This window comes from Hirundo rustica, chromosome 2, assembly GCF_015227805.2.
Source record: "Hirundo rustica isolate bHirRus1 chromosome 2, bHirRus1.pri.v3, whole genome shotgun sequence".
Taxonomy (NCBI): domain Eukaryota; kingdom Metazoa; phylum Chordata; class Aves; order Passeriformes; family Hirundinidae; genus Hirundo; species Hirundo rustica.
The window spans coordinates 53,469,506-53,495,756 of NC_053451.1; the positions used below are offsets into that span (position 1 = coordinate 53,469,506).

The 26,251-nt window shown below is 44.7% G+C and overlaps 1 protein-coding gene across 1 annotated transcript; it reads left to right on the forward strand.

Annotated features, from left to right (window-relative positions):
• On the forward strand, window positions 1-25,375 carry TMEM272 (transmembrane protein 272). The gene is made up of 5 exons (XM_040056084.2): window positions 1-207; window positions 3,734-3,812; window positions 10,929-10,988; window positions 17,333-17,415; window positions 20,599-25,375. The coding sequence occupies exons 2-5, from the start codon at window positions 3,755-3,757 to the stop codon at window positions 20,959-20,961; spliced, it is 564 nt and encodes a 187-aa protein (XP_039912018.1). The 5' UTR covers window positions 1-207; window positions 3,734-3,754; the 3' UTR covers window positions 20,962-25,375.
• The last annotated feature ends 876 nt before the right edge of the window (window positions 25,376-26,251 follow it).

Genomic DNA, 26,251 nt, shown 5'->3' on the forward strand with positions numbered 1-26,251 from the left:
CACGGTGCTGCCGTCGAGAGCCGTGAGAGCGGGAGGCCGGGAGGAATAAAAGCCACCAAGCCCCCCCTCAGAGCCCAGGGAGCCGGGCAGAGCTCTGGGGTCCCACCGGAGAGGGCTCTCCCGGCCGGCTTCCACCCGAGGCTGGATTTTGCCTTTCCTCTGCCCCGTCTCCCACACTGCAGGATTTGGCACCCGCCGCGCTCTCAGGTAAGAGGGGTTTGCTGGGAAGTGGACAGTGTGCTGGCATCCAAGCCAGCGTGGGGCTTTGTGGCTTGTTAGGAAACCGGACCTGGAACAGGACTTTGCTCTGAATACCTCAGAAAAATAAAAAGAAATCGTGCCCTCTGGCAGTCCTTAGAGAAGAGCCCTTGCTCCGGAGGGCTTTGGTGGCCCATGAATACCTCCCGTGTCCCAGCAGGGACCCCCTGACAGTCAGAAGCCATCAAGCGGGGACTGGGATCTTAGGAAGCCCCACCAATGCTGCCTGGTGTGTCCACTAGTGCAGAGGGGGGCACCTGCGCCTGGGAGAGAGAAGTGCTCAGTTTGAAAAGTCTGACCACCACAGTACAAATGTGGACGTGGCTCTTGTTTGGACTGACGCATGGTGGGGCCAGCCTGAAGTTGTCTTTTGGCTTTGCTGTAGGTCAGGCACGCACCAGTCAGGCAGTCGGTGCTCACCTTCTTTTGACTCCTATTACCTAAACATTTCGGGTGAGAATAATGACCAGAAAATAGTTTAAGGCTAAAACTAGCTGAAATAAGAAAGAAAACGGGCTGGAAGGTCTCTGTTACACGCACTTATCACTGCTGCTTGTGAGGGACAAGGAACTGAGTTGCAACAGGAGGCAGTAATGTGAGACCCAGCGTGTGTTCTGGCTGCCGACCGCCAGCAGTGAGGGCACTCAGTGAGGAGCGCTGGACTGCCTGGAAGAGGCACAGGGCTGCTGGGACTCTAGTGTGCCTCAGTTGCCACCCTGAAAAGCAGCTGTGTGGAGAAGCTCCAGCCTCCTGCAAGGGCTTCGGAGATTTGTCCCCGCTGCTTGCTGGCCCTTCCAACCCAAGGGTAGATCCCTTTCCACTGGGAAAACAAACTCAGGGAAGGGCTGATGGGAGAAGGTGCAGAAGTTGGCTTTGGTCGTTTAACTTCTTTTTTTTTTTTTTTTTTTTTTTTTTTTTTTTTTTTTTTTTTTTTTTTTTTTCCCCTGGCTGAGTTTTGTGTTTTTCATATGACTTTCCCAACTCACTGGGAGCAGGCACACTGTATGCCAACAGTCTTCGTGCTGTGCCAATTCAGTTCCCTGTGAGTTTCAGCGACAATTTCCCTGTTTCAGCTGGGAAACAAAACAGTTCTGCAGTTGCCCGGCTGCTGAATTGCACTTTAGCACTCCCAAGCATTGGCACAAAAGAGAATAATTCATCCTCAACACCCACAGCAGCTTCTGCGGAATCACCAAAGGTGCGGGGGAAAGGGGCAACTACCTTTTAACCTGGCAAATACGGTGACTGCTCTGAGGGATTTGTCAGCCCTCCTGGAGCCGTCCAAGCCAGCGTCTCAGGAGGCACTGAAACCATTGCCTGGTGGTTATGCGTGTTGCGTTCTTGTGTGAACACACTTTGTGCGCAGCCATCGTGAAATTTCTTTCTCTCTCACCTGTGAGAACGGCGCGCACAGAGCCCGATTCACGGCCGCTTCTGGGCTCCGTCACTAGGTGGTGACATGCTTCCAGATACCGAGTCCTCCTTCAGTTTGTCTTCTTTCTTTTCGTGCAAAAGAGCAGTAAATAAAGCCAAGACACGCGTTTTACCCTTTGCTTATGGAAATACAGCATTTCCAGGCACGATAAATTCTGCTTAAGGTGATTTGACATTTAACTGATTTTTAATATGGCGTTGGATTGATAAATATTGTTTCTGTAAGAATTACTGCTATAAAAGTAATTTTAGTCATAAACATTTACATAAAGGCTAATATTCCCGATCTCTGCATAATTTAGAACACCTTTGTCAGCCGCCATTGCCAGATGCAAAATGAATGCCTGTTTTTTCATTTTCTAGAAACAAACCTGCACTGAAAGCCTTAATGTGTCATTTCGTTGGGAAAAGTACCAGTTTCCCTTCCTCCTTTCTGTTTTCCCTGAGCATGCAACAGTGCTTATTCTTTTCCTTGAAATGCTCATCAGTTGCAGCCTGTAGGCACAGTATTTGCTCTGCTGGAGCAGGCTTAGTGGCTGGTATGAGACACATGCACTCACCAGAGGTCAGGCACTCGCACGTAATTTCCATTCCAGTCCACGGTTCAGTACTGATGGAGATGTCCTCTGGGATATGAAGATGAGAGCTGGAAAAGGAGAGCTTAATTCCATGAGACATCTGATGAGATCAGGCACACTGGAAACCCAGATGTATATGTCGGTGGCTGGCTGCTACCTGCAGGGGTTACTGACCTGGTGGGATGTCTGTGAATGCCTCAGTCCCTGACTCTTGCTTGGTCACTCACCCACAGGTAAAACCACACCTGCCTCTATTAACTGCCAGGAAACAGAATCTGCAATGCCATTGTGCAAGGAACAAATCCCATCCCCTTCCCCGTGGCAGCAGAGGGTCCGGGTTGGGCTTGGGGAGAGCCTCCTCTGCTCAGCCATGACTAGTAGGGCTTGGACAGAATTTGGAGGGGGGTGTGGGCATGGATCAGCTTGTTGAACAAGTCTGTCTTTATGTTCAACACAAGCCTGGGACCCTGTGGTCCCTAGTAGGCTTTGGGCCAAGCCAGACACAGCACTGCACAAGAAAGCGCCAGGGTGGATTTCATGTCAACTCAGAACACAACAAGGCTAAGCTTAAAATAGTGCTCTTTAACCATTAAGAAATCTAGAGGCTGTTTTGAGGTAGGTACAGGAATGCAGCTTCCCTTATCCTGGCCTCCTCCACACACATCTTCCTCTGTCACACAGCTGCTGCTGGTGGCAGGCTTGTGGTGAGCCTGGCCAGAAGCTGAGGCTTGGAGCATCCGTGTGTGTGTGTGAGTGTGTGTGTGTGTGTGTGTGTGAGCTTTCCCCGCTCTCACTGATGTGGGATGCTGCTTAACTGTCTGGTGCTGTCTGAGGCCCGACCTTGGATGCCTGGCTGCTTGCTCATCCCTCACCCCACCTTGTTAAAATTCTTCTTTACAAGGAGCTGCTTTCTAATCCAGCTACTTTTCTGTCAAAGGCATGTTGTTCTGGCCTCCCTGTGGTTTTCAGTTTTTATTCCATATTCTTCTTCAGAATCCTCCTTGACCTTAAAACTCTTTTCATCCTCTCTCTTCCTTTTTTTTTTTTTTTTTTTTTTCCTTTAATTCATTTTTGCTCACTAGTTAACTCTTGCTGAGGTCTGTGTAGCAAACCCCACCTGTTTCCCTGGGTTTTCTCATAACAGTTACATACTCTTTGTTCTGCCTGAAACCCAATCAAAGTGAAGACAGAACCTTTCATAGTTTTCAGGAAGATGGCATTAATACTTCTCCCCCAGCCTCCCGGTGACCCCAGTGCTCTAGCATCATCACCAGCAGGCAATCCTGGAGCTGCTGGAGGGTATGCCCGCCTCTGGCTGTGCCACGCTGCTGGCTGGGCTTGTGCCTGCTCGGAGTTTTTGGAGGGTAGGGAGAGCCTGCTGGCATGTGTGACTGCCTGGAGTCAAGATACTTAGCAAGGTAAAGACACTTCTCATAGCCATACTAATTTCTCTGTCTCCACAGGCACCCCAAAGGCTCACCGCAATGGCTGCTGGCCTGGAGAAAGCTTGCCACCGGTGCATATCTAAAATTGCCAGCAACGGTAAGGCAGTTCTGGTAGCAATTGCCTCACAAATTTAAGCAGCCCTACCTGTTGCTAAGGCAGGTATATAAAGGAATCACGATGGTACCAAGCCCCACCTGAATCTTCCGCTGAAGCTTCTTTTCCTAGAGAATTTTGGGCGCTCATGGAATGTGCAATAGTAACTCTACCCTAACAGCAGCTGCCTGTTGCAGCTTTTGCAGTACCCGAAGTACAGCAACCAGCACAAAATTTCAAACAAATACAAACACCACCATGTACCCAAATATGGGCTGCAACAGACAGGCTAAGCAAAATAACGTGTTTGCCCCCTCTTTGAAGTGTTACCTTACACATTGTGCAGCAGAAGCATCATCCACAGGAAAAATCACCTCGTGTAGAGCAGCACAGCCAGCCTGGCAACAAACTCTCCTAGGAGCAATTCCCACCCAGCAAAACTGCTGCCAGCCTGGGTGATGGCACAGGGACACGAGTCTGGGGATGTAATATGGTCAGGAATATCCCCCCTTTCACCCAGTGAGATCTGGGACAAGTTATTCTTCCCTCTGCTTGCCTGTTCCCTGGCACAAGGGCCACTGCAATATCCCCCATAAGCAGCACTTGCTGTGGGTGGGAAGCACCAGTTATCTGGACAGAGATTCTGCGTGACAGCCTGAGCTTGCTCAGGTTTTGAAGCAACTGGTTCTTCCCAGCCAGGGTGGAGGACACAGAGGGCTGTCATGAGCTGCCAGCTGGTTGAACAGGCTGGTTCTTGCTCTCCGAGGAGAAACGTAGCAGAAAGTTGACCTGGGCTGAGGCTGTGCAAGCTGCAGAGGTACAGGAGAAATACACTTCAGAGGTGGGGTTTTTTAAGATCAGGGAAGCAGTGTCCTCAGCAGGAGGTTAAAATGCATGGGTTTCAAAGCAGCTTACTCCTGCTGATTGCATCTCCTTTTCACTCTGAGTTGCAAGTGCCTTTTGCTTTCACTTCTAGGTAGTAGCAATTTCTAATTCCACTCAAATACAAGAAGCAGCAAACCCCTCATTGTAATTGATACTTTACCCACACTGATTGCTGCATTTGCCAGTCTAGGGTGTTACCTTGGGGTCTTCTATATTCCTGATCTTTGTTTTGCTTGAAAGGCTCTCAATGTTCAGAATGAAATTTTTATTAGTGATTAAACCCCTCAACTCCTTGATGCCTTACAATCTGGCAGAGAAAATCAGGCCACAGGGACAGAAAGCTCAATCCAGGCCTCCCTGCAGAAACCTGGCACAGGTAAGGAAAGAGAGGTTATTTTCTGGCCCACTTTTTCATGCTCATCATTGCCCTAGAGAAAAGGAGGAGGACTGGGGAGTGGTGGAAAACAAGGGGTGCAGAGCATTTGGCGCTCTCATTACACCCTGACAAGTGCCTGGGAGTGGAATTGGAACCCGACTGGTTCCTGTGGGATCCCTCACATCCTGCAGGAAGGAGATGCAGGGGGGACCTGGACCCATTGGTGAATATCACAATTTACAAAGTCAAAATTGGTATTTTCTCAGATTTTTGTGTTCCTAGCGTCTACAAGCAAAATGTTACTGTTCCCTGTTATTAAATTACCACTGGAACTTCAGTGATGACAGAGAGACTAATTAATCCTTCTGATTTTTTTTAATGATTGGGATTAGTTCTGATCTCACCTAATCTCTTCTTCAGCAGAAGCACTCTCTTCAGTGCTTCTGCAGAGTTACACATGAGTAAGGAACTCAGAAATACCATCCCAGAGAAAGTATCTTCAGGTTTCTTGTCATGCTTAAGTTCAAAACAAGCTCAGCTTTAGCTACGGATCAGCTAGTACACCCAAAATTTATTTTATATTCATTAAAATGCAAGCCTTCATGAAGTGCAGTGATGCTTGATTTCATTTTCCTCATCATCCTGTATATATTTTTCAAAGAGCTTTTCAGCAAAACCCAACATTTGTACCTTTGGTCTCCTGGTATTTAAATAACTCCCAAGAGTCAACCCACCTATACCTGTGGAGCATCTTTTCATTTTTGGTGTAGCAATTTAAGTTCAGTCTTCAATTTACTGACCAAAATAAAAAAGAGTAATCCAATACCCTGGTTCTACTGCAAAGCAAACTGAATGGCTCTATATGTAGTGCCGAAATATTGTTTTAAAATTACTTCTGGAAATTATTCACAAGGGTCCAAATCCAGAATTTAGACCATGGCGTAACCGTAGTTCAGTATCCAGAGGCATAATATAAAATTCAGGCTAGACACTCTGTAATATTGCTCAACCCCCAAAGCACCTACACCTAGGACATAAATTTTAGGTGATGTGATGCTGATATCTGTGTAGCAAAGTTCTATTTCGCAGTAACTCAACCTTGCCTAAGCAGAGAGTGATGGAACACAGCAAACAGCTGGTGCCCCTGAGCTGGGATTTGGTCAGTGTTCTCACACTCCCCCTGCCTCAAATGGTGGCTTTGCACTGGAACTAGAGGCCTCCACAGGAATGGCTGTTCCTTATCCTGAATCCTGCAGCTTCTGAGTATCCAGTTTGGTCAGGGGATTAAATCACACCAGGGGTGGGATTCCTCCTTGCTATGGCATTTAGCCTCATGAACAGAGCAACCTCTGGTTTTGCTCAGGATATCTCATGTCTCTACTCTTTGGATCACACACAGGTCTGGTTTTGAGCGCTCAGACCTTGCTGTTATTTTCTCATTTGGTGATGGCTGGCTGAGCTGAACAGATTTAATTCCTTTCCTTCATGCTACTTCATTCAAGTCTTTTCTGCATATCCCATCTGAGGTAGTGACATTTTCCTGTGACTTGAAAGCACAGAAGGACAGCCAGTATGCACAGCAACCAAAATCACGGGCAGACTCATCCCTGGCCTGTAAAACATACAACCTTACTGGGGCTGCTTCCTCAGAAAGATCTGTCAAGACTTTCTCTGCCACCATGACACCCTCACAGGCTGCGTTCTTTGTTTTCTCCAAGCGCCTGTCAGTACTGCAGGGGAAGGGGATGCCTGCAGATACCATGAAGGAATAAAACACGGATGAAAATACCTGCTCCCCATCTGCAGTCCAGCCTGTTACACCACCCATGCTGCAGTGCAGCATGCTGTGACACTGCTTGCTAAGCTACTGCACCTCCATCTGCATCTGCCTCAGGGCTTCAGCAGGCATGGGGCCCTGCCAACTGAATTTGACCCGAATTTCTTAACATCCAGACTGCTGGGAGTCAGGACCCTTTGGAGCAGCATTCCCACAGGGTGTCCAAAGAGCATACTGTGAATTTTCACACAGTTTTGCTCCTCGGTTTGTTCGTGAAGATAAATCCTGAGGTAACTATAGAATTTGTTTGGAAGCTGGTAGCATCTCATTTAAAAAAAAAAAAATCCTTTTCTATCCAGAATCTGACAGGCTAGAGAACAAATAGCACTTGGGAGTGATGGTAATGTAACCAACACTTCATTTATTACTGTATTTATTATCAGAGAACTTGTCATTCTACTGAGCAGCTTGCACTACAGCTATAATAGCATACTACTGAGGAGAGTAGGTAGATTGAGATTTGTATTCATAAATCGCTTCTGAAAATCCTGTGAAGACTCTTACCTGAAAAGAAAGAAACTTCTCGCTCTCTTCAAAGTAAATAGGGGCAGCCTGAGCTGAGCTGAAACTTCCAAATTCTTGGAAAACTCATGGCAGCAAAATAAAGTCTGAGGAGCCCACGGGCGAATCGGTGTCGCCTCCAATACTGCCTCCAGATCCGCAGCAAAAGCCAGAGGGCAACAGGCTGTGTGTCCTGCGGCCAGGCACAACGAGGGGCTGGCAAAGGACTGGGAGGAGAGCTGCAGTGCAGGGGCATGGCTGTGGAAGCCATGCAAAGCTTCAGGCGTCAGACACGAGAGGGACCACGACATCCAGCCCAGATGTCAGCAGAGATCTCCAGCGCGTTTACTTCCGTGGGGAAATCCTGGCAAGAGGAACTCAGCCAAACGGCAGGTTTATGTCAGCTGACTGTACCGCTGGGCAGGAGACACAAAACCTGCACCCGCTGATCTAATTTTTGCGACCACAGATTTGAAGGCATATGCAAGACACTCAGCCACCTGTTCTCTTCTTCCTCTGTTGTGATCCCAGACACGGGCTCTTCCCTTCATCCATCTCCCGGCACGTGAGGATCCCACCGCAGGGCTTCACCAGGGCCCCAGCGGGCGCTGCCCTGAGCTCTCCTGCCTGATGCCCTGGCGCCAGCTTCATGGAGCAGATACCCTTTCGAGGCATGCCTGGGACACACTTCCCTAGTTGTGTTGTGTTTTTAGAGACAACCAGCCCTTTTTTGCTACCTGTCCCAGGAATGGGGCTAGGGGCTTCCCTGAGCAGCCTGTGAGGCGACCACCAGCCCCACACGTGGACCTGCGTGCCCAGCAGCTGAGCCGCGCTGCCCTGCGGCAGGTACCATTTTCTGGAGCAATTTGTCATCGGACCAGAACGGGGCAGCAAAGCCCAGACAAACCCAGGCGGAGAATGCGCGCATCCCAGCTGAGCAGCATTCCTGCGAAGCCCCCACACGTTTAGGGAAAATCGGGCTTTAGTGCTGCTAGCGGCACTGCGAGTGGCTGCAGAGCCCCGCCGGTTGTGTAGGCAATTGTTGAGGAGTCTCACTTTGTTAAACGTGGATCTGGAAGCCTTCCCAGACTAGGCATCTGCCCCTCCAATTCGAGACCTAAGAGGCTGTAGCTGAATGGGGAGATAATGAGTAAATACATTCCCAGCGACTGCTTTGGGAGCGGAACTAATGAGCCATTATCTTTTTCTCTTGAGCTCTGAGTGGTCTCTACCTCCCATGTCTCGCCTCCAAAACCGGGCTGTTGGGTAGATGTCAGCACAAGCAAACACGGACACCTGTGTGCCAGACGTGCAGCCTCACATGCACATGAGCCCCCCGAGCCTTTTGCAGGGCTTTCTGCAGCGTCCTTCCCTGGGCTCAGGCAGAACAGGCGCTGCACAATTAACAAACGACACGATGCCTCCTCCTCCTCCCCCTCCTCCTCCTCCTCCCGGCCTCCTGAGCACTTCCCACGCAGCAAGGACAGGGGCAGGAGGCAGCTACGAAACCACAGGCTGACGTCTCTGCGAGGGCTGCGCTGCAATGGCAGGACTTGTGGCAGCACCAATGCAATGCCTGCAGACATGGGCTGCATGCCTTTGGGCACCGGATACATGAACTGCCCAGCCTGTGGGCACTGTTTGCCCACAAATGATGTTGGAAGCCCGACTCATTTACAATACCATCGCTTCTTAATATGAAAGAACAGTCTAGATAACAGCAAGAGGAGCAAGCACAAAATGTGACATATGGTGAAAAGGGAGGCTCTAGGCTGAGTTGTTCTAATGAGAGGCTGTCAGTGGTTGAAAGAGCTTAGTCAAGTGTAGGACAATATTCAAGCAGAGGAAGAATTTCTGTACTATGCAGCACTCAAGAGACAGGAGTCTGAGCAAAAGCGAGACAGAGAGAGAGAGAGAGAGAGAGACAGGACGACAGGGAAAGGAGGAGGGGGCTGCACAAAGGAAGAGAAGTGCTTTCTTCAGCTTGAAATAACCTCAGTCTCTTCCAGTTCATAGAGATAACAAACATGCTGCTTCTGAGAAAGATGCCTCTCAAGGGCTGAAGTGTAAGATCCTGGTTCTCTGTGGAGAAAACACAAGCAGTATGTGGGGGATGGTGTGTTCCCATGAAAAGTGTCTGCGAGTCAGAAAGCCTGGTGGATCTGCTCTGAATTTTGATGCTGCTCCTATGTCCTCTCCATTTTTCCTTCTGTACAACAGAAGCAGTGATGCTACCCTTTTTCTCTAAGGCAGCCTGAGGGTGATGCGAGGCAGCGCTGCAGAATTTCCCAGAGCAGCACTGTCTGCAGGGTGCTGGCGGTGTCCCTGCTCCTGCACGGCCAGGGGGACACCGTGCACCTTGCAGAGGGTGCAGTTCTGTGGCATGGGGATCTGCAGGGCAGTTTACCCAGGGAAAGGGCTGGTCCCAAGCCAACTCCAAATACTTGCTCTGAGATTTTTTTTCACAAGCCTTCAAGGAGACATCCTACTCCTTTTCTTATCCTACTCCTACTCCATCCTACCCTTTTCTCAGCCCCTCTGCAATCTGTACCCACCTGCACTTTGGCACCCTTAGGCACCCACTTGCAGCCTGAGCTGTTTCTGGAAGGGCTCTGCAGGGACACTTGCCACAGAATGTCCTCATTATATTTTGCTCTCATTTGGCAGGGCAGCATTTCACTTTAATATTGCCAAGTGTTCGTGATTAGGCACAGAGGTGACAGCTCTTGTGAGACAGGCTGCTCAAGACAGGCTGCTCACACTGTTCTTGATGCTAGTGTCCCTCACCTTCCGTGCAGGTAAACATTCATCCTCTGCAGCACCTGGCTGTGTAGGGGAAATATCAGGGCTCAAATACACCAGCAACTCTCTAGGGAGTAAGTAAACACCTCAGGTCTGCTCACCTGCAAGGGAGAGTCTGTGCAACCCTAAGAGCATCCTTCCACACAGCTTCAGCTGGCCTATCCCAATGACAAATCCCTCTCCTTGCAGCAGGGCTGCTGCCTGTGTGCTCATGAGCTAAGCTGGGGCAGGGAGTTAGACCGGCCAGAAACTGTTCACATCTGTGATAAAGACAGTTTATTTAGCTATCAGAGAAAATTAAGTGGAGTGGCATTACAGCTGCTATTTGCTTAGCAAACAGATACGGCTCATCAGTTGCCATGGATTAGCTGATGCAAAATTACTTGTTACTGCAAAGTCGCCTGGCAGTGCCGCTGAAAAGGATGCAGGATAAGGCAGCAGTGGATGACTCCTCGCCCTTGCAATAAGACAAGCTGCAAGTAGTAGCTGCAAAAGCAGTTTGTGTCTCTCACTGCACCCTGGAAGTGATAAAACATGTGATGGTCCCATCATGGCAAATGCTGCACCACAGAGGTGATATTCCCACCCCATCAAGTGTGCTGCATTTCTTCCTACACAATTGTGTGGATACAGAGCATCTGTAAAGAACTGGATGGAAATGCTGGTCTCTAAACTTGAACTAGTCCAAATGACACCGTTTTTCTTTTCTGCTTCACAGCATGCTTTATATTTGGGCTCCTCGCTTTCCTTGCCTTACCACTGTCCATGACTTTTATAGGTAAGTTGACTACTAAAGTAAATTGGAAATAGAAACTTCCTGGCACTGTGTGGCAGGCTAACATATCTGGTGGAAGAAAGGAGCTGGAAAATTCATTTTCCAACTGTTAAACCTCTGTCTTGGTACTTCAGTTTCAGACAGAATCTCAGCCCACACTCCGTATTAGGGAGGAAAGAGTACTTCAATTCTAACCCTGTCTATCTTAAAAACCCCTCCAGTGTGTTTTGCCTCAAAACCCAGCTTTGTCTGTGGGAGGAAGCTCAGAATCTGACAAATGAGAAGATTTCATTACTCAGGATCCCTCTGTATTACCTACACTGCAAAAATTGTATAAGCATAGTGCTGGAAGGGAAAAAGAGATGCTGTAGGCTGCTATTTCTCTACCTCTTTGAAAGTCAGACCTGGTTTTTGGCTGATCTGTCTCTGTATAACCCCTCAAAGGCTGGATTTGTGAGTAGCATTTCAAGATCAAATATTTAAAAAAGGAAAATCCTTTGAGCTGCAGAATTTTATACATTTTTAAACTGCATGAGGCCCCTCTTTTCTTAAGCATCACCTTTGCATTACCAATAACATGTTTTTATTTTTTCTTTAACATTTCATCGCTCCCTTTGGAACCTTCACATCCTCCATATGGGTTGTGAACCCCACTTGAGAAACATCAGTAGAGACACCAATCCACCTCTGCTTTCAGACAGGCTCATATGCTCATGGCATCCCCGACAGATGTCTGACTTGCCCTTGCTCAAGGAAATTCCATGGCTTCCCAAGGAGGCTATTTCAACATTTTATCGCTCTCAAAGACAAAATATTTTTCCCCATACCCAACCTAAATCTTCCCTATGGCAAATAAAACAGATTACAGCCTGTCCTGGCCACTGTGGTCACAAAAACATTTTGGTCACTGTCTTACTCAAGAGATCCTTTGAACTGTTTGAAGGCTGCTATTATAACCCTGCTCCATCTTCTCTTTTGTTTTCCCAGAGGTCTTAAAAACCTAATTCTTTCATCCTGACCTCACAGGTCACTGTTTCTGTAGCTTTTTTTTTTTTTCTTTTTAATTTTTGCCTCCCTCCTTTGACCTCTGGCCAATGTAAGTATTTTTCCTTATAAAAAAGAGAAAGATGTAGCCCAGGCCTCCAGCTGAGACCTGAGGAATGAGCAGCGCAGAGTAATTAGCTCCTCTGTTTAATGTGCAGGATTTCTGTAAGCACACCCCCAAATGAAACATGGTCTCTCTGCACCAACCCATTTCCTCCAGTTTCGTTTATGGCGGATTGTCAGTCCAAATGGTTTTTGGCAGTGCTGCTCCCTACCAGACATACCTCATTTTTTATTTACATTGAAGTTTCCTCCCCTACACGCAGTGTTTGGCTCTATCAGGTTTCATCTTGTGGATTCTGAATGCCTTTTCCCAGCGTATCCAGATCACTTTGAATTCAAAGTCCTCAAGAGTCCTTGTCTTTGAGGAGCTCTTCACCTTGTGCCTCATTATTCGTGAAAGCTGGTCCAAAGGAACTCTACATGCAGATGCTGAGGGCAAGCTGCATCCCACCTAGACTCAGACTGTGTGCATCCACAGCCAGGCTGAGCGCCGTGTGTTGTCCTTGAGTGCTGTTGAGGGAAATGGGCACTCCTGACAGTGAAATTCCCACACCCTCTCTCAGGGGCCTGCCTAGAGATGAGGTGACTTTTAAGGCAGTTGGGACACCTGGTCCATTGGCATGGGTAGTTATCCAAACCCACATAATAAGTGTTTGGCTAAAAATTGGTGCTATTGCCTTAATCTGGGGTTTTCAAAGTAACACTGATGACTACGGTGGGATTCTGATTAGGGTGTCCTAATTAGGAATTAAGAGTTTTAAAAAGGGATTAGGGAGCAATTAGGAAGTAGGGAAATGGACTGAACTGTTATATCTCAACACTTCTGCCCTTATACTTATCCATGACTTAAGATTGCTTCTTATCCCTTAAGAAGATTCTAGCTTTAGCTTTTCCCCAGGCTGAATATGCCTGGCCGGTGAAACAGGGATGGGAAGGTACAATACAAAATGTGGCACAGCTTCCATGCATATTGGCATCTTTCCTTCTGAAAATGAATCCAGGTCTGGAATCTGACCACTTATAAATATAATTTCTCAGGAATATTTCACAGTATCCTTAAGATCAGTGAGAAGTGGAAGGTCTATGGTAAGATGTTAGCCTGGAGCTCTGGATAGCTCCTGCATCAGATACAGAGCCCTTTTTTTCCCCACAACTTACTGACATTAAGAGATAATGTCACTGTAATATAGTGCTGTCAGAGGATATTTGTTTCCTGCAGCTCCATATCAGCAAAGGCATTTTTAGGGAAATGAAATGTCAAGGAAAATGCAGATATTTATTTTTCAAGCAAAACCCTACGATTTTCTGATAATATTCTATTACCATGATCTCAGAAAAAAACTTGCTGATGTGCCTCCAGTCATTTTGGCTATTGCTTCCTACAGAAGAAAATTATGAGAATACGATACTTGTTAAAACTCAGAGATGAATAACAGGCAGCCCTGGTAATAATTGCACACTAACGTTATACACTCTTAAAATTCCATAATGCTATAAATCACAGTATAATTCAAGATACATGAAAAGGACTCAGCATATTTTCCAAGCTGCAGACTTGTGACATCATTTAAGCCATAGATTGTTTAGCAACTTTTTCACTCTTACTGGCAGAGAAGGTCCCTTTTTTCACTAAAAACTCCGAAGTTACAGAGATCCATTTTAATTTTTTTTTTTTTTTTAGTTTCCAGGACAGTGAAGGATTACTCTCAATAACCCATTCTTGTATGTCATCCAGAGAACCTTTATATACAGAATTCCCCAAGGGTAGCTAAATCACATTTGAAAGCTGATGACATGTAGTTTTGGGTTTTTTTATAAGCAGTGTAAATTGTCTTCTGTTCAAATTTAACCCAGTACTACTCCTCACACTCATAACACCAAATAATTCCTCAAATCTCAAATGCTCCCAAGAATTGTCTGAAGCTTGTTCTCACACTCCGTGGCTTTATGTGGGAACCAGTCTTGTGCTTCAGCGGTTGTTGTTTAACACAATCTTTCCTTGCATTTCAGTCTTTCAGCCAGTCCTCTGCTTTGCTGATGCTTTCTGATAAAATGCTACCCAAAAGAAATTACTTTGAGATAAATTCCCTGCAGCACCTAGATCCAAGTGTAAGGCCCACAGTCAGGGCTTGACCAAGGTCTGTGCTAGGTGATGACAGCTGCAGCCATCCACGAGGAGCACCTGAAAATGGCCTGGCATGTTGTGCTCTCTGCCCTCCCATTAGGAAAAAAGTCATAGAGTGGGCACCAAACAGTATCAGCTGTGCTATGGAGCATCTCTCCTTTCCTATGGGTGTACTTCAGCCACTTTCAGCTGAGAAGAGTGAAGCAGCTAAAAAGAGGCCAATGCTATATTGGTTTTCATTCGTCCTGACCCCTCATCTCATGGATAATCATGAGTCACAAGGACACTTAATTGGTAGCAATCCTTTGTGGGCCATGCCAGAGCACTGCCCCAAATGGTGCCCTTAGAGAAGCTCATGTCCTGTTTGCTCACAAGTGCTCTTTCCACTTGCTGCACCCTGTGTCCAGGATGACACTGCAGTGTTGTTCTGTGGTAGCCAAGAGGTAAAATGTGCAAGTACCTCTGCTTTTCCAAGCCTCCCATCTCTCTCTTTTTCTTTTTTTTTTTTTTTTTTTCCCCACTTTGGATGCTGTTCAGGCTGTGTCTGATCTTGCAAAGGTCTTTGGTTCATTAATTTGTACTCCTGTGCTGGTCTGTGTTACGGTCAGGCTCAATTGTTTTCCTCTCTGAACCACAGATTGCTCCAGCTTGCAGGGAGCACTGCAGTAGAAGCAGACTTTTCATCTCTCATGGTCCATATATCCCATCTCTAGCAGTCGAAAGAGAACATATCTGTTGCTTATGGGAAAGAAGAACTAGCACTGATGCTTTCCTACTAGTTTTGGTGTTCCCAGATAAACCAAACACACGCTGTGTGAGAACTGATTGGCACATTCACTGATTTCACTGTAACAAATACCAGTGCCATCTGTCACTGGTAGGTCCCTATTTCCTATTCACACCTTGGTGGGTATTTTTAAAGTTACTACTGTATCACCTGCTTTGACCTACTCTTTTTGATGTCATATGTGTCGACGCAGTATTCTCCCAAAACCAACAGAGTGGTGCTGTCTGCCACTCAAATCCTTCCCAAGACTGACTGGTACCATGTTAGATATGAAAGGATTCCATAATAGATTTGTCTGGGAAAGAGAATCGTAGCTGCATGAGAAAAAAAGAAAGACATTTTTTCTCAATTTTTTTTTTTTTTTCCCTCAAATTGAAATCTCAGTTAACATATTGGAAGTAGAAATTGCCTAGGATCCTAAACTGAAGTATATTCCCAGTGATCCCTGGCCAGCTGCTTTTGTGGCAGGCTATTAGATGGCTAAGAACTCAGGAAACCTTGGCAGCAGCTTTCTCGTGAACATGATGTAATTTGTGACAATTTCCCTGCTTCCCACCCCGTAAAGCTCGGAGTCTGAGCAGGTCTCAGTGTTACATAGTGGCAAAATGGACAAAAAATTACAGCTTTGTAATAAGAATGAAAGGAGAGAGAGTCCAAATCCGTCTGAGCGCAGCATTTTTCATTTATACAAAGGATGGTAGTAAATAGTTAGTATAGAAGACTCCACTGGACTCCACAGCCCTTACACACAGAGGATCACAAAACTGCAGACCACAAAATACTGTCCTGTGTCCTGTGACTAAAGTCAGACCTGTGGCAAGCAACCACAATCCAAAACACCTGTATTATGCCATGCAAAGAGTGCAGGAGAAGTTCAGGAGGACATCAGCAATGTTCTGGACCAGCAATAGCAGCGGATTTGGTGGGCAAAAGGACAAGCTAAAGAGTATTATGGCTATAGAAAAGAAAAAACAAAAAAAAAAAAAAAAAAGCCAAAACCACCCCAAAACAACAACAACAACAAAAAAACCCCCAACAAACCAAAACCCATCGGTATTTCTTTCTTAAATCCTCTTAGTCAGTGTAGTTCTGAAAATGGAGGCAAGACGTTCCTCTTGAGAGATGTTTAGCACTAAGACCAGCACGTTCCTTTCAGTATCCTGCAACCAGGTAACCCTAATTATTGAGAGAAAAGTCAGAAGATCTTGCAAACTGTTTATATAGCAAGAAGAAAACAGAAAGTTCTTTCTACCCTGTCAACTGATCAAAGCCCTGAAACATGGGATCAATACCAATAAAATTAGAGTGTAATGAACTGTTTAAAATTTCTGAAGATGCCATTGGGTAAGAGACATGAGTGGGGGATTCATCCCAGCTAACTTATAGATATGTACATCTGGCTGTCTGGATTCCTTGTATAGCCATGGAGAGACAGAAGCACTTTCAGGGACCAATTCACTCGACCCATTTCAAATGCCTATCTCAGGATAAATGAATTGAATTTTACAAGTGCCTATTTCTCCCTATTGACTACAGAGTGTAGAAAACTAGTTCACATATGGATGCCTGCATTGCAGACATCTATATTTGGACAGATGACTTTCACTGCCACAGACCTGTATCACAAGCTTCAGTCTCTACTGCCAGCAACATCCTCACACAGCCATACACTCTCTTCCCTAAGACTTACCCAGCTTTCCCTTTCTTGCAGTAGATTTGAGGGTTGCCAGGGTCCCCAGCTCCATAACAACCAATTCTTTTATTCTCCAGCAACTCAAACAGCTTGGAAACTTGAGTTTCTACAGCTCCCTATCAGCTGCCTGGAAAGCTCAAACAGTTCCAGGTGCTCCCATGGGTATTTGGCTCCCAAGCTTCCAGGCATCTGACTCAGGAACACGCCACATCACAGGAACTAATGAGCAGGAAAATCCTGGGGGAAGCTTATCAGAATTCATTCTTTTCATAGTTTGGATTTTCAGTGAATTTTCTACCACTGATGAAAATTTCCTGTCCAGCTTAGTCCATGGTTCATTTAACAAGGAGCTGTGGCTGAAGCTAATGACCTCTGTATGTGGCTCCAATTACTAATGCCAGAAAATAGTACTGTTGGCTTTGCCTTTGCTCTCTCCCTTCCTTCTCCTGCCTTTTGCTTGTTCATGGCCTGCACTCCTGCAGTGGGAGGTGCAAACACCTTTTAATTCAGCCCCCATTTCAGCAGACACAGGATACAAGTCTTGAGTGTTAGTACTACAATTCACTTACAGCGAATATCACTTGTTGCAGTATCTGGTCACTTGAGATAACAAACACTCATTTCTTGCTGTTCAGGAATGAAGTTTTTGGAAGACTGCCCAGTTCAGCCACTGATTCCCTTATATCTGTTGGTGGGTGGTGTGATTGGCAGCTTAAAGGTAACGTGCCTTCTTTCTGTGTGTGAAAAACATTTTGTGTGATTCGAGTTTGACTTGCTAGTTAAGACATAATGATAGCTGCAGACAGCCACATGCACCCAGTGCTGGAGAGCTACTGGGATTGGTCTGTGCTTTTTCCAGTATCAAAAGCACCTATCAGTCAAGTCAGCTGCTAATGAGCTCAGCGTTGCCCCATACATTGTGGTGAGACTCTCCTGCATCACAGCATCTGTGCTACCATCCTCGCTGAGGGAAGTGACTACTTGACATGGATGCCTGTGGTAAATGGGGTCCTTTTCCCACAAGTGATCCTCCAAGCATGTCAAATCTTTTTCCATTATTTTCATACAGACAGGACAAAAAGTTAAGTTACTCTCCTAGCTTTGGGAATACTACAAAACAAATTGTGTTAGTATATAGTCCTTCACAAGTTCAATTTACTCCCACTCTGACCTGGCCAGAAGTAAATGACTGCAGCAGAATCACTTCCTTCCAAAGTAAATATATCCCTGCAACACAGCAGAGCTTATTAATCCAGATGCAGCATTTTCTAACCACAACTACCTGTCTTCTAGTGGACTGTGCTCACTTACATTTTTACCGAGCCACGGTCTGGCAGTGTGACAAATAGAGACACCCACATACCTGTGATAAACCCTGGCCACTATAAAGCTATAACTCTACACTGACTCTAAAGGATCCACCCTGTTCTGGCAGTCCCTTTGCAGATGGTGTTAACTGGCTGCTAGGGAGCATAAAGAGCCTTGCCACAATATTTCTAGCCTGTTTTCTTTGCCAGGACTGAAAGAAAGGGGAAAGAATACTCCTCTGCAGGTCTCTGCATTCACTGCATTCTTCCACAGTAGTAACCCAAACTGCAGTACATCACTGGGATATGAATCATGCCCTCCTAGGACCTTTGGTCAGTAAATAAGAAAATGGAAAAAAACCCCAAACAAAACTGCTTAATCTTGTTACAAGGAATTTGCTATGTTGTGAGTTCCACTGGCAAATGCTTAGTCATTCGATCACACCAGTGGCCTTATCTGTATAATCAAAGGTTCATTTAATAATCTGTTTAGAAAAGATTACAGTAGAACTAAAAGGAAATTTTGAGGCTAGTGGATTGAATCTTTCTTTAAAAATGTTGACTGATTCTTAGCTATTTCTTGTTTGAAGTCAGTTTTTTTCCCACTAAAAATTAGGTGGAAAATGGATCAGTTAATATTCAAGCTGATGTCAAATAAAGGTTTGAATTTTACTTCAGTTGACAGCAGGACTGCTTATTTTGCAGTTTGGCAATGCATTTGGTCAGAACTTGATGAGCTTCACTCATGTGTCATCTCAGCACCTGGTCTGCAGCCAAATTCAAGTCTCTTGCCTCTCTGAACTCCGCCCTCTGTTCTGTTCACTGGACTGCACTGACTTCATCAAGCAGTGCACTCACTTGAGCTCTGAAATTTAAAAGGTCAGAGAATGGGTGCAGGATGAAGTCTGAATGGATGCTGTCCTGGGATGGACATCATCTAATGGCATGTCATTCTAGCACAGGTCTGTGCAGTCTGTAGGCTCCTCAGCTATTTCTTTACAATCTCCAGTCTTTTAAAAAGCAATGGTGACTGTTCACTGAGGCAACTGAACCATTCTAGAGCACCCAGAGAGGCCTGTTGAATTCATGCCATGCTGCTCCATAAATGTATATTCAGCAGCTAGTAACAATGTGAGCGACTGCCAGCAATTTCTTCAATCACGCTTGGCAAGGCCATCATATCCATAAGAATTAAATGCACTTTCCGTGAACTACTTAGATGCAGTTGAGATTCATAAATCTACCTGGGAGGTTTCTCTGACTGCCTCAGACCCAATACTCATCTGCCATTTAATCCCATTCTCACTGCTGAGCTTCATAGGACCTGAGTGCTGAGCTGAAAGCTAAATGGACGGCAGCAGGCCTGAAGTCCAGGCACAGGCACCCCCATGCAGAAACCTCAGAGCCACTGGCTGGGCAGGTTTATCCCTCCTGTGTCTCATGAGTCTGTGTAAAATAAATATTCATATGAGAAGATGATGGTTTGAGCAAGCCCATCACTTTGAGTGTTGTGAGGCATCAATGGAAACACCAGGTTTTTTGCCTGTGTTGGTGCTGGGACTTTAAACTGTGTTTCTCAAAAACTGGTACCAACACCCGGGCTGGAAAACCAGTTGGTTTTGTTAATCATTTATATATAATCAAACATATATATAATAATTTATATATCATCAAATAGTTTTACAGGGAAGAGTAAGAATAAGAGAAGATTCTGGATTCTCTTGCTAAGCTTTTCCTATTGAAAATGGGGCACATTTTCAAGAATAAAACCTGAACTGGTAAAATATATATGCCAACAGGTTTTTCTTGGCCAGTATTCTGGGGAAAGAAGAGTGTAAAATGAGCAGTGCTCTTCTCTTTCATTTCAAGCAGAAAAATGAGCACAGAGTATAACTCTGTGAAAGAGAACAAGAGTGAGACCCCCAGTGAATCTACCTGTGTTGTATTGCCAAGACTAGACGAGAAATCCAGGCATCACTGATGATTCCTACTGCACTTTTTGTATACCAGACCTTCCTAACCACCTGGCATCATGGTAATCCACATAATTCTCTGATAGTTTCAACTGAAGGCAGGAATGGGGCAATCTAAGAAAATGGTACTTAATTGAAGAGAATTTGTCAACAGTACATTGCAAGTATCTAAAGCAATTTCTTTGAGGTTTAAGTCACAGTCTACATGCTTCATAATTTGATATAAGCTGATTCAACTTTATACCCATGGAAAAATAGAGTTAGAAGAGAAAAATCTACCCACTATAAGGAACTACACTGCTTAAGTCATTTAGCAGTTACTCTAATATGTTCTTAAAAGTCTTCAGCGTGGGAGCTGCTGCCATCTCCCCACACAATCTGTTCTCATGCCTTTCTATCAACACTTTTTTTCCAATGTATGACCCCCACTGCTGAGTAACCTCCAAGGAAAAAATGCATTATTGTCCTGCAGTACCTGTCTCATTTGTGGCTCCTTAGCTTTCTCATACACTATCTTCCCACACCCAATTTTATTTGACCCAAAGACTGGCAGTGGCCAGAAGGTGCTCAGACTCTCTGCAGCCACTTTACTTCTTCCCTTCTCTCCCCCAATGCCTCCAGGTGACTCTCCTGCTGTACGACTCAACCAGGATGAGGCAGCTGCTTTCCAAGTCTGTTGTGATTGATGATGATGATGACGACGAGTATCCCTGGAGGCAGAATGCTCACAAGTACTACATCCATCTAACCCTCAGCCTTTTTCTCTTTCTCTGGTTCATTCTTGGGAACTACTGGGTTTTTTCTGTGTATCTGCCAAATTTCATCCCTCCTTTTCATCAGCCTCAGGATTACTGTGACAAAACCCTGTACATTTTTGCTGTTGGTGTTCTCATTATTAGCCATACTGTTCTGTTTCTCCTTGTCTTTTGTAGCTGCTGCATATACTGTTTTTCCAGGCAAAGATTCTCTTCTGAGGAAGACTAAAGGCTACATAAATAAATCTCCAGATGTTTGGGAAAGTGTGTACAACAAAGAACAGGCAATAATTCACCCTTGTGTACATCTCTGTTGTACAATATATGTGTGTGATAGCAGTTAACTTCAAGGGGAAATTATAAAATACAGTGCCATCTAGAAATAGCTATGCTGGAATACAGTATAGTCTATGCAAAAATGCTGCTGCAGGTGCCAGGGTGTAGTCCTGCTAACTTCTACATCCCTTTCTTAACTCTTGCAGATGGCAAACTCCTCTAAAACGAGGTGCCCCTTTTGCTGTATATAGCACAGCAGATCCTTGCCTATAAAAGCAGCCATGTTGTCCTCTTCTCTGGGATCTGAACATCTCCCCATAGTCTTGCTGAGGTTTGTTATTGTCCCTGCATTACAGATGAGGGAGCTAAGACAAAGGGTTGTATTCAGGACACTTTGCATAGCACATGGACTCTGACAGTAACTGAGATGCTCACTAGAGAGCTATTCAGGCCGCTGTCAGACTGGCCTGTAAGTAGCTGTGATAGCAATACCAGCATGGATAAAAGGCAGCCTGAATATGGCCCTCAGGTCTCTTCCAAACTTGGACTAGGGAGCATCTGTATCTAATGTGGCTAAACCAGACAGTATGAATACATCCCTATATATCCAATTCATCCAAAACTGAGCCAAGGCTGCTTTGCAAGTCTTTGGCAGAACAAGGAACTGAGCTATTGTCAGATTGGTGCTTCAGCCAGGGCTCAGCATTCCCCCGTCAGGGGATACACTTTTTCTACAGCAGTAATTCATCAGTATCACAATAAAACAAAGGTGGCTGTCAAACAATTGTGATTAAGTTAATAGAAAAACCGATGACGTTACCTTGGCATTTGAATATAAACCATAACAATAAGACATGGGTGGGGATGTGAGAATTTCAGACAGATGTGTTCACTGCAGCAGTTCTCTGGTTGTGGTGTGAGTGTACATTCGATTTGTTAACCTTGGTGCTGTACATATGGAAATCTGTACTTAATGGACAGATGTCATGCAAACAGCTTTTTAGTCAGCAGCAGCATTAAAAGCACCACCATGCACAGAGACAATTTTTTGTGACATGTAGTGGAACAACACCAGAAGTGGTCCTGGTAGTTTTGTTTTTTCATGTGTTGATGAAAACAGTGTAAAAGTGCTCTTTCTGCTTTTGCTCTTATGCACTTATGTTAATGTGGTCAAAATGGAGAGGCTGCCCTCTAGATGAGGGTGGGCCAAGGCACATGAAAAAGATGTGTGTTTTGTGTATTTTGTCTGTTAAAACTCATGCAGCTAAAATCTGTGCTTTAGAGAAACCCAGAAGGGTTATAAAATGTCTGTGAAAGGGTGAGATACGTAAAAGAGCTCAAAAATATGCCACAGCTGAACAGGGTCTGCTCAAGCATCCTTCCTGGGACTGAGGCTGAAAGCAGTGTAACATCTGTGGGAACCACCTCTCTTCAAACATGAACATTTATCTCACCAGCTATTGTCTAGATAAGTAAGCCTTTGGTTTACAAGGGTTTTAATTCAGGCCCCAGATTTAAGAATTTTTTATCTCCAGAGAATTCATCTTAGAAAGAAGGTAGGATAAAGATGAAATAACCTGTCATGAGGGCAGTGTCAGTGTAGCATTCCCCTGCTCTGCAGCATCCATTCAGGAGAGGTCACAGCCAGGCTGCCCCATTCAGAAATCCATGGAATAGGTATTACTAATACTGCTGGCTGACTTAGGCCATGCACAGTTTGACACAGGGAAATGTGACCAATGGAAATCTTTTATTTGTGGGCCTCAGATTTGATCTGGGAAAAATCATTGCCTCTGTTTCCCAAAGAGCTGCCCCACCACATGCTCTCCATTGCCCCTCACTTTTCTGAAATATAACCGCTGCCAGTGGTGAAATGCTAAAATTCCTCTTTCCCACTACAAATGGCTCACCACTTGAGCTTCTGGATTTCAGGGTTCAGTTCTGAACTGATCTGCAGGATTTTGCCTTCAGTGGAGAGCATCTTTCATTTTTTAAGAACCCAAAATGTTTAAGAAATTGCCTATCAGAAGGCATAACTCCATCCATCACTCAAATGTAACAAAGCAGCTGTTTATCATTACACGGGAACTTTACCCAGAAACCTGGATCAGGCATAGAACCAGAAAATTATACTCAGTTGATAATGCAAAAAAATTTAACAAGAAAGTAGCTCCACCCACAGGGCTCCAGTACAAACTTCCTATGTCTTCCAAAATACCCCTAGAATCATTCCTAATCACCAGGAAGGGCTAATACTCCTGATTTAAGTCTGAATTGATCCCAGTGACCTCACAGCAAGAGATGACATCCTCATATTGAGGCAAATAAGAGGAGATTTTAGTTCAGCCCAAAGGAGAAGAGATGTAAGGTGACCTTGCCTTGTGTTTGCTGTGTGCTTTTGTGAGCATGGTTACAGCAGCTCAGCAGATGTGCAATGATTTGCCAAATGCAGCCACATAACAGTAAACCTGAGGCCTACACCTCATTCACGGGAGGCTAAGACTGACTGTTTCTCTACAATCAGACACGGGGGATCAATTCTTCAGATATGACAACCCAGTGCATCCACTGACATCTTGAAAAAGTGCTGCCAAGTCACTGTTCTAGTGTTCAGTACCTGGTTGGTGCAAACACAAAATTTTAGAGGTGGTATGAATGAGGCAAAAGACATTTGTGAAATATTTTGAAGTTATACAAAGTAAACAAAACACTTTGCTCCAACCAAGAGATAAAAATTCTGCATTGAGAATATTTACCTTTACCTTGTAAAGGTATAGCATCACTATGCTATGGCACATACAAGTGAGAACATCAACACCTCCAAAACTGTTGGAGCCATTAATTCTGTGCCCAAAGGGACCTAAGCATGCCTTCTGCACTTTCAGCAGACTGGAATCTCCCAGGCTTGGAGCAGGGACACCTGGTTTGGGCATGTGATTAGATACACCTGAGTCACAATGACTCTTCTGACCCACCATCAGCTGCATAGTTTGTCTCAACTTGCTCCAGTGGCTAAATGAAGCACTCAAACCTAAATGAAAGTAGTTTAACTGAAGACATTTTATCTCACTCAGGGGCAAGCTATGAACATGTGCGTGTGCCACAAGACCTTAACTTGCAAGCAGCAGCATTTTGAACTGCCACTAACGAATGGTGTCCCAGATAAATGCTCAGTCCCCGCAGAAGTAGGTGTGTCTCTTCAGCAAACAGCTGTGGGGGAATTAAGTGGTTACAGCCCAAAGGTCAAGTGGCTGAAAGTACAGTCTACATCTCAAAATGTTTAATTTGAATTTTGCAACTAGACTAAAATGACAAATTGAAAATGCTCATTTTCTTCTCACAGTAATATAAATGTCTACTGAAAAACTGAACAAAATATACCCTTAAGCTAATTAATATGCACTCAGTGTTGATTACAGTGCAGGAAACCAACTCTGTTTCACTTAAATCACCTCTCCTTGATAAAGAAAGGTCTATTTCCAGTATTTAAAGGGGAAAAAAAAAAAAAAAGGGCATTATTTCAGTGGATTAGATAGCCTGCTCACTTAGCTGTGAGTACTACAGAAATCTAATAATATGAAGACCCAAAGCCAATTCTGTATGCACACACTGACTCTATACACATTCATAAAAGTGCACTGTCAGGAGCCATGAGAAATAAGTTACATTTATTACAGTTTATTGCCCACAGTATATTTGTCCTCCTACTACTCCACCTTCTTTAGCAATAGGCATAAGATTCCAAAGCTCTAGAGAGTAGCGTTCCACCGCTATTTTAGAAGCAGCAGACAGACAAGCAACTCTTCACTCCATATGTTGAACACAAAGAGTTCCTAACTGCTGGCCCAAAGAAGAGAGAAAAGAAGAGCATCAGACATATCAGAGACCTCATCTTCTCAAGACTGGAAACCAGAACAATTTCAGAGATGATGATTTCTCTCACAGAGCACTTGCTCTGAGTTTTATGAGGTCCCAAGACATCAGACTTTAAAACTACAAGATAACTGTGCAGAAAAAAAAATAACCTAGAATAGCTTCTGCTTCTTTATGCTAAGAGCGATTTCAAATGTCCCAGATCCTGAAATAGGAACAGTGTAAAAGATCCTAAATTCTTTGAGTTTACAGGCAAAGCGCTACAAAGATTAAACTGATGATAACTCATATGTCTTGTACAACATTTTAAACTAGACCAGTTTATGTAAGTTATCTTGATTTTTTTCTCAATCTTCTCCAAATTCTAGTTGATAGGGACTTTGCATCACAACAAGGACCCTTGTATGTTCTTCATACAACACAGAAAGGATTGTTACATCAGCACAACTTTCTGTTCGCTGCTGGAGTAGATGCAAGTCTGACAGGTATTAGCCATGGGAGGAAATAGAAAACATTTTTTACAAAGTATAGTACTTGAGGGAAAATAAAAACAGCTGCCAAGTGCCGATTGATATTGCATAGTACAAGGAAACTGCTGAAAAGAACAATGTTATATTGCAATGTTTCTGAACAAATTGTATGAAATTCTGAGAAATCATGCATATGTGTTTGTAACACTGAATTTCTACCAAATGTCTCATTTGAATAAAAATGAGTGTAAGTGCATAAGCCTATGTGACTTCAGTCTAAAAACTAAGGCACTTTACATTTTCCAGTCATGATAATTTTAATCAAGCCTGCTGCAATTTCACTGAGATGAATAGCTATATCAGAGACTTATTTCGCCCACAAATTTGATTCTCAGCCATACTGACTCTCCTTCATGATTAGTAATACTCAAGCAAAGGAAGAATCCATGATTCCTTTCCCCATGCTGCAGTAAGCAGCTCATATGTGAGAGATGCAAACTGTGGGCCTGCAAATCGACGTACAAGAAAGCTTTCTTTTTACAAGGTCCTCTCCATGCCCAGGTGAGTTAGGTACCTGCATGTAGAAGGGAGCCTACAAAAAAGATGGAGAGGGACTTTTTACAAGTGCATGTAGTGACAGTACAACGAGGAATGGCTTCAAACTGGAAGAGAGGTTTAGGTTAGGTAAAAATAGGGAAAAAAATCCTTAGTGTAAGAGTAATGAGGCATTGGAACAGGTTGCCCAGAGAAGTTGTGGGTGCCCCATCCCTGGAAGTGTTTAAGGACAAGTTGCATGGTATAATCTGGTCTATTGAAATGTGTCCCTGCCCGCACAAGGGGGGTTTGAACTACGTGATCTTTAATGTCCCTTTCAATGATATCTCATGGATTTGATTCTCA